This window comes from Mustela erminea, chromosome 14, assembly GCF_009829155.1.
Source record: "Mustela erminea isolate mMusErm1 chromosome 14, mMusErm1.Pri, whole genome shotgun sequence".
Lineage (NCBI taxonomy): Eukaryota > Metazoa > Chordata > Mammalia > Carnivora > Mustelidae > Mustela > Mustela erminea.
The window spans coordinates 85,870,341-85,881,839 of record NC_045627.1 but is presented as its reverse complement, the minus strand read 5'-3'; the positions used below and the strand labels follow the sequence as shown (position 1 = coordinate 85,881,839).

Sequence of the window (11,499 nt, the reverse complement as noted above, 5' to 3'; positions counted from 1 at the left end):
TGGCCACGCGGTGCAGAGAGCCTGCCAGGCCGACTCCGTGAGATGAGGGATGAGCTTCCCGGGCCTCTCACGGGAGTCCAGGTACACAAGCTGAGCAGGTCCGGTGGGCACGTGTAGGGACCAGCAGCCCCCCAGCGCTGAGGCCAGCCCCTCTCCGGCTCTATGTAAATGTCGGGTGCCACGGTCACGTGGGAAGTACCACTGGAAGTCACTCGTGCTTCTCATCTTCATTTGGTTCTACAGAAAGTATTCAGGATGTCCCTTCCAATCAAAAGCTAATTTAAAATGTGGGGGGAACCTGGGTGGCTCAGTTGTTAGGCATCTGCCTTCAGCCCAGATCTGGTCCCGGGGTCCTGGGATCGAGCCCCACATCGGGTTCCCTGTGCCCCTGCTTGTGTGGCCCCCTCTCACTGTGTCTCTCTGTCAAATAAATAAAATCTTAAAAGTAAATAAATAAAATGCAATGAAAGAGGCTGGAGTTGAAAATGTGAACTCTGCCTGGGTGCGCGTGATCCTGTCAGATGCTGTTGCTCAGTTTTAAGGCATGATGATGGTGGTGTGCTTTGCTTTTTTTTCCCAACAGTCTACCATGCAGAGACCCATACGGACATATTTATGCACAGGATTATATCGGATGCCTGGGGCTTGCTTCTGCAGCGGATGCGAGGCTAACTATGAGAAAATACATGAGCCACACCTGTCTCCTGACAGCTGGCTAGGTGTCCTCTCCTGCCACAGCCCCAGGAGTGACCACGGAGCCCTCCCAGCCGGTGGTGCTGGTTTGGGAGCTAGGAGAGCACATCCACAGGAGACACAGTTGGGGGTGGGCGGTCTGTGGGTCTGCGGGCACAGCTGAATGTGAGCGACCCTGCGGGGGAAGGTCACCTAAAAGATGTGACTGCCGATTGTCCCGTGAGCTGGACTCGGGCACGCCGATGCTCCTCACCCACTCCCAGTGCTTGGAACGTGGGTTCCGTTCGGCTTGCCTTTCCCGCTCCCAGACGCTGTTCTAAGGACACAGCTTTGAAAGGTGATGTGGTGTCGAAAACACCTGCCGAGTTTATGGGACTGAGCCCAGATAGGGCCTCCTGATGAACCTCCAAGATCTGGCAGGTGGTTGCAGGGACCCATTACACCTGGACAGCCCTGGGAGGGTTGCAACCCCATGGCCCCCCACTCCAAAGTCATGCCTCCCCAACCCCACTCGTTCCTGTGTCCCCACCTGGTACGGGGCCGGCCCCAGATGTCTCTGAGCTGACAGGAACTGAGTGGGGCTGTGCAGCTGGCCTGACGAGCAGCCCAGTTCCTTGTGAGTGCAACACCCTGCTGTCACTGGGGCCGGCCTTGTCACTGCAGCATCGGTGTGAGGCCAAACGCCTGCTCCAGGGACATCACTAGGAATGGATCCCCCTGCGTCACAGCCTGGTACGGTGCCCTGTCCAGAAACCCAATATCCTAGAGACCCCTGAGGGATCTTAGGCTACAGGGCCATCAGGCCAACCTGGCACAGAAGGGCTGCTAGGGCACGCTGGAGGGACTGCAGTCTACACCTGCCTCGGGGCTGCACCCCCTTTTATCCATCTTCCACAGAGCAGCTGGAAGGATTCTTTTAAGTTTATGCATTTACTTAAGTAATCTCTACACCCAACGTGGGATTTGAACTCACAACCCCAAGATCAAGGGTCTCCTGCTCCTCTGACTAATCCAGCCAGGCGCCCCAGGTGGATTCTTTAAATAATGAAGCAATAAAGTCACTCTCCTGCTCAAAAGGTCCCCAACGAACTTCAGGTAGAAACCAAATTATCTGACCTCCAGGTCCTTCATCATCTTCCCATCCACCCTCTGTTCCATCCTCAAGTCCCCTCCCGCCGCCTCACTGACATCCACCACACTGCCCTGTTATTCTGCAAGGGTTGGGTCCTGCCTCAGGGCATTTTCTTTTCCTTTGCCCACACCACCCACGAATCCCAATCACATGTGACATTGTCCCTCTTACTTTTCTTTCATTGCTTACATTTCATCTTTGCGATCGGTCTTTCCTAGACCCCTAATATCAACTGCCCACCTCTAAGGCACTCACTTTCCTGATCTGCATTCGTAGTTCCTGTCACCATTTTAATTTTTCATTCATTGGCTTGTTTATTGTCTGTCTCTTCCACTTAATATAAGTTCCATGCGGGCAAAGAGCGAGTGCATCGTGTTCATTTCCATATCCCCTGTCCCTAGAAGAGGAAGGAGCATTTGATGAATGAATGAGTAAAGGACAGCCCGCACACCTGCACCCTTGCTGTTGTCCGACCCGTGACACTGGCATTCCAGGCTCTCACCCGTAGCCATAGTGCCTGGAGGGCCTTACGCTCTTCCCTCAGGCTCTCTGGACATGACCAGTTACAACTCCCAGGCAGCTGAGCTAATTTTTTCTTCCTCTTTCCTTCCTCCAGTAGATTCCTTCAAGAGGGGGAACAGAGGGCAGTTCTAGAACCTCAGGTGATTCTAGTTCATCCTCGTGTAAAAAGGCCTTGGCCCACAGACTGGGACAGCACACAGCCATTAACTAGGGCTGCAAACACCTATATTCATGAACACAGAAAGGCGCCCATGACCTTCCCTGGAGTTTACGGGAACAGCATAGAGAACACGATGCATATAAAATCATCTGAATACAAATCCTTCACTGCGCATGTACACGACACATGTACCTGTGAGAATGTTCCCCGAAATGTCACCATGAGGATCACAGGATTTCCTCCAGAATTTACTTTTGCCTATCCTGATTATTCCTTTTATAAAAAGAAGCAAGAACAACAAGAACCGATCAGAGCAACAAAGCATCCCCAGCCGCAGCTAACCGAGAAGGAAAATGGACGCAAGCTACGAGCCAGCGGCTGGAGCCAGCGGATGGTACAGCCGCAGGTGCCCTGGGCCCAGCAGGCTGCCGGGGGCGAGGCTCCGCGCCTCTGCGACCAGGGCCGGCGGGTGCTCGGCGGCGGGTCCCCCGCGCACTCGGCAGCAGCTCGCCCACGGCCCGTCACCACAGAAACAGAATCGGCAGGCGGCTGCCAGGTCGGGATGTAATTACCCGAGGAAGCCGCAAACATTCTCACCCCAACGAGAAGCGTGCTCCTGGGGTCTTCAAAGGGCGGCGCGTCCAGGGCCGGCCGGGCCTCCTGGTGGGCACACTTCGGGCCTGGGTGGGAAGCCTCGCCTGCGCGCGTCTCCCTGGGGCCGCTTATAAAAGCGCCGGGGGGCCCGCGCCTCAGGAGGGAGACGCGTGGCGGGGACGGGAGCTCGGCCGGGGCCATGCTGGCCGCCTCCGCCGTCCGCCGGGCCCTGCTGCTCTGCTGGCTCGCGGCCCCCGGGCCAGCCCGGCCCGAGCCGCTTTTCCACAGCCGGGACCGCTCGGACCTGGAGCCCGCCCCGCTGCGCCGCGCCCAGCCCATCGCGGACCCCCTCACTGCGCAGGTAGGAGCAGCCCCGGCACCCTCCACACTCACGGGCGCGGGCACCTGAGGGCGCGTGCACGCAGGCCGGTGCACGCCCCTGGCAGGCAGCACATCCGTACGCGCACACGCGGACTCGTGCACACCGCAGGCGGGCACGGGCACACACAGACACGTGCACATGCAGGCCAGGGCACAGGCGGACACACACAGGCACACGCGCAGGAGCACACGCACACGCGCTGGAGCACACACGCACACGCAGGCACGTACGCAGGAGCACACGCGCACGCGCAGGCACACGCGCTGGAGCACACGCGCACACGCAGGCACGTACGCAGGAGCGCACGCGCACGCGCAGGCACACGCGTTGGAGCACACACGCACACGCAGGCACGTGCGCAGGAGCACACACGCACACGCAGGCACGTGCGCAGCCACACCGCCTCAGGCGAGGGCCTCCCACAGACAACCGGAGACCACGGACTGGAAATGCTGCCCCACACGGGCAACCACCCCCGCGAACACAGACCTGCACGGGGACACACGGGCCTCGCGCGTCCTGTCTCCCCCACGTCCTGCCGCTCAGTCCGCCCCCCGCCCCGCGGTCGGTACTTCTCTTCCCGCAGCGATTCCTGTCCAAGTACGGCTGGGCCGACGCGCCGCCCGCGGGCCCCCGGGCCACCGGCCTGGCCGAGGCCGTGCGCAGGTTCCAGAAGGTCAACGCGCTGCCGGCGAGCGGGCGGCTGGACGCGGTCACGCTGGCGGCCATGAACAGGCCGCGCTGCGGCGTCCCCGACACGCGGCTCCTGTCGCGCCCGCCGCCCCCCGCCCGGCCCAAGCGCTCCCTACGGCCGCGGCCACCACAGCCCAAGGTGGCCACGCCCCGCGGGGGGACCCGGGCCTTCGCCAAGAGGACGCTGACCTGGCGGCTGCTGGGGGAGGGCGCCAGCGGGCAGCTGGCCGTGGACGAGCAGAGGCACATCCTCAGACTGGCCTTCCGCATGTGGAGCGAGGTGATGCCGCTGGACTTCCGCGAGGACCTCGCCTCCCCCGGGGCCGCCGTGGACATAAAGCTGGGCTTCGGGCGAGGTGAGAAGGGCCCAGACGCTCCAGGCGGGCTGTGTTCCCATTGCTTTCCCCGCGGCCGGAGGCGCGGCCCAGTTCGCACGGGGAGACCAGGGGGGGCCAACAGGCCGACTGGGGGATCCCCCCACCCCCCCGACTTGGGCCACCTGCAGAGCCTCCTGGGGTGTCCGAGGTGGCACGTGCCAGGGGTAAGCACAGCCGGCAAACCCTCGGTGCTGCTTTATTACAACTCACTGGGAAGGGCATGGCCTGCCTGCCTCAGCGATTTAGGGGTGGTGACGTGGGGACATTGGTGCGGATCCCTGTGCTTGTCCCCAATGAGCACTGCTGCAGAGAGCTCCAGTGCCCAGCAGGGCAGGGGTGCCCCCTCCCTGCCACTCCTGGGGAGAACTAGCCAGTGGTGGTCTGGGGGCCCCCACCAGCAGGCCCACCACCGCCTAGCTGGGTGGGTTTGGACAGTATAACTTCTCTGCAGCCCCCTGGGAGCTAGGGATGCTGGTGTGCTGCGAGCGTAGCTGAAAACCGTACACAGGGGAGGGACCTGACCATCGGGCAGCATCTCCTTCATGTCCTGTCCAGTCAGCTGGGAGGATCCAGCTCAGATCTTGTCTCCTCCCTAAGCATTCGGAGGGCACCCCCCGCCTCCCCTCCGCCGGGGAGGTTTGTTGGGCAGCTGTTTCCAAGTGTTTAGACTCGACACCAGCCTGTTGCAGGAGTCGGGAGCTGTTGCTTCTGCTCCTGGACTTCAAGCCCCTGGAGGCCACGAAGACTCCTGTGTCCATGCTCCCTCTCCCCTGGCCAGGCCGGCACCTGGGCTGTCCTCGGGTTTTTGATGGCAGCGGGCAGGAGTTTGCACATGCCTGGCGCCTGGGCGACATCCACTTCGATGACGACGAGCACTTCACACCTCCAAGCAGTGACGTGGGCATCAGCCTTCTCAAAGTAAGTGGTCTGCAGCTGCTCCGAGCGGCCAGGCAAAGGGTGTGCAGCACGGCGGGAGTGCAGGACGCCAGGCCTTCTCGGGGGAAGTGTCCCCAGCCTTCTGAGAAAGCTCCCTGATTCTCCCCACCACTTGCCTTCTCCTTAACATGTGCATCTCCTCCTAAAGCACAGGCCTGCCCCCGGAGTTGGGGGGGGCACGTGACAGACACCCAGGCTTGACTCCGCACCCGTGATTTGTGTTCCCTCTAGGTGGCCGTCCATGAAATTGGCCACGTACTCGGCCTTCCTCACACCTACAGACCAGGATCCATAATGCAGCCGAATTACATCCCCCAGGAGCCTGTGTTTGAGTTGGACTGGTCAGACAGAAAAGCAGTTCAAAAGTTGTATGGTAAGACTGTTCTGGAAGGCCGTCCACAGAGCTCACAGAGGACATTCAGTATTTCCAAGCATGACAGGACCCCACTCACTCCTGATCGGGAGGCTGCCCCCAAGGAGCACAAAATAGTGCCACTCCGGCCGCACGGGAGGGGAGCTGCCTTCTAGCTCTGTGACGGGAATTCTCTTCTTTCAAGGTGGCCGTGCCCGGACGTGGCCACCGGTGCCGAGCAAAGCTCTCCCATGGATGTTCCCTCTTCCCTGGGCTACGTTGTCTCTGGGAGGAAGGAGGGGAATATGGCAGCTTCCTAAAGAGCAGTGGGCCACTCCGGCAGTGGCCTCCCACTGGCCCTGCAGGCACTTGGAAGCCCCTGGAAGAAGCTTCCAGTCGTCCCAAGGCAAAGAACAGCAGGAGCCTTGCCAAGATCAACTTTAATCTCTCTTTAATTATAGAGTGCTAAGGGTTCACTGTTTAATAGAAGTGATTAATGACCTAGCGTTGAGGCTGAGGGGAAGAAAGCTACTCTCCCCTTTCCCATTTAGAAGAGAGAGCACCACCGTTTCTGTTCCACTCCAGCCATTCTCCGCGGAGATGCTCTCGGCACATTTGGATAGTGACAATGAGGGCCAGGATGGGTTTCTTTCCTGCAGAGGAAATCTTACTCTTGTGTGTGCCCAGAACTGAACCGCTTGCCTCTAATGATGTCAGATGAGCCATCAAGGGGCATCGGCTATGTATAGGGTGATCACACAGCCAGGATCCAAAACCGGGACCCTCCGGAGAGTCATCTCCTGCACAAAGATTAGCGAGAACGGGCCCTGTGAGCTGACACTGCCTCGGGGCCCCTCCGGCTCCTCCAGCTCCGCCAGGTGGGCCTGCTTCAGGCTTGTGGGGGAGGGTATCTTGCTGTGAGACACTGGACAGAAAACTCCAGCTTCGCAGTTGTCTTTGTTTGAGAGACACATGGAAGTAGCGATTGTTGGTTTTTGCAGCAGGAGACAAGTGGCTGGACATTTTCCCCTCAGGTTCATGTGAAGGGTCGTTTGATACCGCATTTGACTGGATTCGCAGAGAGCGAAACCCACAGGGTGCCGTGACGCTGAGGTTCAGCACCTACTTTTTCCGCAACAGCTGGTACTGGCTTTACGAAAACCGAAACAACAGGACGCGCTACGGGGATCCTCTCCAAATCCTCAGGGGCTGGCACGGAATCCCAGCACAGAACATCGACGCTTATGTCCACCTCTGGACGTGGGGGAGGGATGAGCGTTATTTTTTTAAAGGTAAAGGTTCTCATGGACGGCTCTGTTCCTTTTATTCCCCGGATGCACTGGGAACAAACATTTGAACCCCATACCAGGGAGTCTCAGCATAACGCACCCGCAAGTCCTCACGTAATTTGTCTGTTCCATCGGACTGGGAGCTCTGTGAGCACAGGGACGGTGTTGTATCCCCGATCTCTGGAAGGAGGCACCCATGCATCAAAGGAACAGATGAGTGAATGAAGGACTGACTGACTGAACGACCAACTGTGCCAGGCCCTGAGGTGATTGCCAAAGACTAGTTCTGGAGAGAACAGACCTTAGAAGTGGCCCACTAGAATTATGTGGTGAAGGGAAGGATGAGTGGACAAGGTGGCCACTGCCCCTGGAACCAGATGCTGGAGCCACCCAGAATTCAGGGCTTGCCCTAGCCTTGGAGGACACATAGGACCCCAGGTGCCCCGAAAGGGACACAGGGAATAGCGTGGTGGGGGCGGTACGGATGGGGGATGAGGGGGCAGTGAGACACAGGAGGCCGAAGCAGAGCTTTGGGGTTAGAGAGGGTGAAAACACAGAAGGGAGAGACAGTTGAGCCCATGGAGGTATGACAAGGCCCCCACATGGGATGAGATTAGGTTGGAAAGACCCGGGCAGCCTCAGCACCCAGAGCCTCCATGCTCAGGGGCTGGCTGGACCTCACCCAGCAGACAGTGAGGAATCGTGGTTTCCGAGCAGGGAAGATCTGTATTTTCGTGTTAGGCAGAAACTGAGGTGGGGGCCCCAGTGGTGGTGGTAGTAGGGGGGGACACGGAGCAGGCTGGCCAAGGGTCTCCTGCAGCTTCCTCCCTTCACTCATAGATCGCCTTGCTCTGACCTCTGTGCCTGTCACTGAGGGGGGCTGCCTTAGCAAATCAAATACGTGGCATCTAAACACAAACAAGATTCTGCGGTTGCTGGTTTTTTCCCCCTTCCCCAAACGTACGCCCTAGCGGGAAGCTGTGTACCCTGTCTCTACCCCACTCCCTAGTAATACGACCCTATTGCCTGAAACCACTCAGGACTCCGTGAGGCCAGAGCCCAGCCAGAAGGATGCTGTGTACAGACTGGGCCGCACAGGAGTTTGGTCTTAATTTTCCTGACATCACACGAAGGAAGAATTGCTTTGGTTCAGTTACATAAAGAAATTACGAGGGTGGACTTCTCTGGTTTAGATCTTACAGAGTTAGAAGCACAGCGTTCCACGCTTTAGGAAGTCCTGGACTAGAACTTAGACTGGCAACATTCAAAGATTCTTAATTATAGAATTAGGTCATTGTGGGGGATTGCTATCATATGGCTGTACTTTATGCCTGGAGCTTTAAAAATACCTTAAAGTTAACTTGCTGTGAATACTTTGAATTCAAAAAAGTCTTCCAGTTAGAGTGAACCACACCCCCGGCTGGACACACGGTCATTCACTGTTCTAAATGGCAAACTTTTGGCCAGGGGTTGGTGGTGGTGGGGAGGGGATGGAGGGGGTGGGGAGGGGAGGGAATGAGGGAAAGGGAGCCCACATGGTTGGTGGCTAAGGAAGGTAACTGGCGGTGACGTGGTATAGGTTGTGAGCACAAAATATTGAACCGGTGGATGTGTTCTATCTTCTGATGACAGTATGTTAATAGTCAGCATTAGGAACTAGTAAGGAGATCTTAGAATAATCCTATGCTGTTTCAGAGCCTGAAATTAGCATCTGGATCTTGAAATGAAAGGGAGCAAAATGATAAGCTTACAAGGACCGTGGGTGGAGTCACATGGATAAGAATCTTTGAATGTTGCCAGTCTAAGTTCTAGTCCAGGACTTCCTAAAGTTACCTCCTCATGGCTCTAATTAAATGGTAGTAAGCCATATTAGCATTTTTTGTTTGGTCCTCAGGGAATCAGTACTGGAGATACAACAGTGACAAGGATCAGACCTACACAGAAGATGAACAAGGAAGAAGCTACCCCAAATTGATTTCAGAAGGATTTCCCGGCATCCCAAGTCCCCTGGACACTGCCTTTTATGACCGAAGAAAGCAGTTAATTTACTTCTTCAAAGAGTCCCTCGTAAGTAGGAGGCTTTCCAGCCCCGTGTTGCTTCTTCAGCCCTACTTGAAATTCAGGTTCTTTGTTCAAAGTTGTTCTCAGTTGCCTCAGGCCTCTATGGTCATGGCAGATCCCACCATATGGAGAACGAAGTTCAAGTCCAGAGAATCTAGTGCAAAGCCGTAGATTTACTTACCTCATTCCTAGAAATTAACTTAAAAATCAATGGTTTTCAGAAAAGCCAGCCTTACTCTCTTACTTGCTTTGCAGGTGTTTGCATTTGATGTCAATAGAGATCGAGTACTTGATTCTTACCCGAAGAAGATCACTGAAGTGTTTCCGGGAATAGAGCCACGAAACCATCCCTTCAGGAATATAGACTCTGCCTATTACTCCTACGCACACAACTCCGTTTTCTTTTTCAAAGGCAATGCGTATTGGAAAGTAGTTAACGACAAGGACAAACAAAAGCATTCTTGGCTTCCTTCAAATGGCTTATTTCCGAAGCAGTCCATCTCAGAACGCTGGTTTGACATCTGTGACGTCCACACCTCCACTCTGAACATGTAATGGAAGAAATAGGCAAATGGAGTCAGAAGATTTCTCGTCTAAGTCTGGTTTCTTTTGCAAAGGAAACAAACCAGATTTTTAGTAACTAAAGTAAATAGGGCTAAAAGCCAATGGAAAAAGCATTACTTGAACTTCTAAAATACTTGATTTAGAAGGGAATTTCTCAGGCAAAAAAAGTAATGCATTGAATAATTTTGCCAATCTTTTAGGAAAGGTTAAAAAAAAAAGAACCCCGAGGAATCCCTGTCTCTCCACCACCCATCCCCGCTGCACCCCGATTTTGTGAGTGGACAAAAATGTAGCGATAGCCATAGGATCCAGTCATGGAAAGGGTACACAGTTCCCTGGGAGCCTTCAGCGGGAAAGGTCACAGATTTCAAGTTGACTGCAGTCCATAGTTCCTGTCACAATAATTTATATTTTTCTAATCCGTGACAGTGTATAGGTTTTCCCGTGTATTTCTCTCTTGATCTTCACAAGTCTGGAGAGTGCCAGGGAACCTACAACTGTGCACATTTCTAGTCGAGGAAACTGGAGTTCACAACTGTGTCCTTCTCAGAGTCAGACGTGGTGGCTGCTGGCCACCTCACCTCCACACCCCAGCCCAGCATCCAGGCAACCTTCTCTCCATCCCTGCCCTGAAGTTGACTGCAAAACAAGTCATCTCAGTGATCAGGCCACGGGTGGCACAGTTCTCAAGTAACAGCTTAAGACATGAGCACTTTAAGCAGCATGAATTTAAAGTCAGCAGATGACAAAAACATTGAAAAAGCCCTCTAAAAGCCCTCTCTTCCCCTGTAGGGATGTTCGTATTCTTGTTTGGACAAGGGAAGACAGCTACAAGTGGTATCTTCTTGCTTAAAAACAAATACTCCTCTGGACGAAAAGGCTGTTCAGCCAAGGAGAGGCCAGAAAACAGCAGAGGGAAGGTCGGCGACATCCCTGACGCTGGCTTGCTTCAAAATCAGATCGTCCCCATGGAGGTGTGTAGATTTAACCCACAGAGACAGCGCTTGCCGGCAGGGGAAGCGGAGTGACCGCTGTCCTGACAGGAGACACGGCTGATTCTGTGCATCGGCTTCATGACTTAGTCAAAACTTTAAATGTCTCAGTAATTTTTGAAAATGGATGCAAATCTTTCCCAAGGAAGTATAAACTAAGTAACAAGGAAGTGGGCAGACGGCCAGGGGCCAGCAGGAGCTCTGCAAAGCTGGGACAGGTGTCCACACGCTTACAAGGAACACGTGAAAGTCCCAGCACGTGAGAAAGCGCCCCGTAAAAACTCAGCTTCAAACACCTTTCCACGGAGTTCAGATTCCTCCACAGAGGTGTGGCTGCTGAGCAGAGGGGCTGTGCATGATCTGCCGGGAAAGGGGTCTGCAGATGGCGGAGGAGGTTGGAATGGACCTTGGGGGCCAGGCCAGCGGACCTGGAGGCAGGGCAGGCTCTTGTCTACAAAGCCCTCATGCACCAAAGTCCCAACCATCTACCTGACAGGAAAGAGTCGGCTTGATTTCTGTTCCATTTCCTTGAAACGGATTTTAGCAGGACAGGACAAGCACAGCATCGCATGCTGTAGCTCGGAAAAAAATAGAGGCCGTCTGTAGGCCAGGGGACAGGAGCTACTCATCAACAGTGGCAAGTTGTGAGTGTGACTTTCCAGAGAGAACTTAGTAGCACGATTTTATTTTTAATGTTTTAATCTTTCCTTTGTAAAATTCACTCATTAAACCAGTTCAATCAAAGCGAAGAA

At 55.2% G+C, this 11,499-nt stretch overlaps 1 protein-coding gene across 1 annotated transcript; it reads left to right on the top strand.

Moving 5' to 3' along the window:
• Positions 1–422: 422 nt before the first annotated feature.
• On the top strand, positions 423–11,460 carry MMP21 (matrix metallopeptidase 21). The gene is made up of 7 exons (XM_032312346.1): positions 423–3,462; positions 4,070–4,532; positions 5,332–5,471; positions 5,721–5,862; positions 6,876–7,133; positions 9,025–9,197; positions 9,447–11,460. The coding sequence occupies exons 1-7, from the start codon at positions 3,301–3,303 to the stop codon at positions 9,744–9,746; spliced, it is 1,638 nt and encodes a 545-aa protein (XP_032168237.1). The 5' UTR covers positions 423–3,300; the 3' UTR covers positions 9,747–11,460.
• The last annotated feature ends 39 nt before the right edge of the window (positions 11,461–11,499 follow it).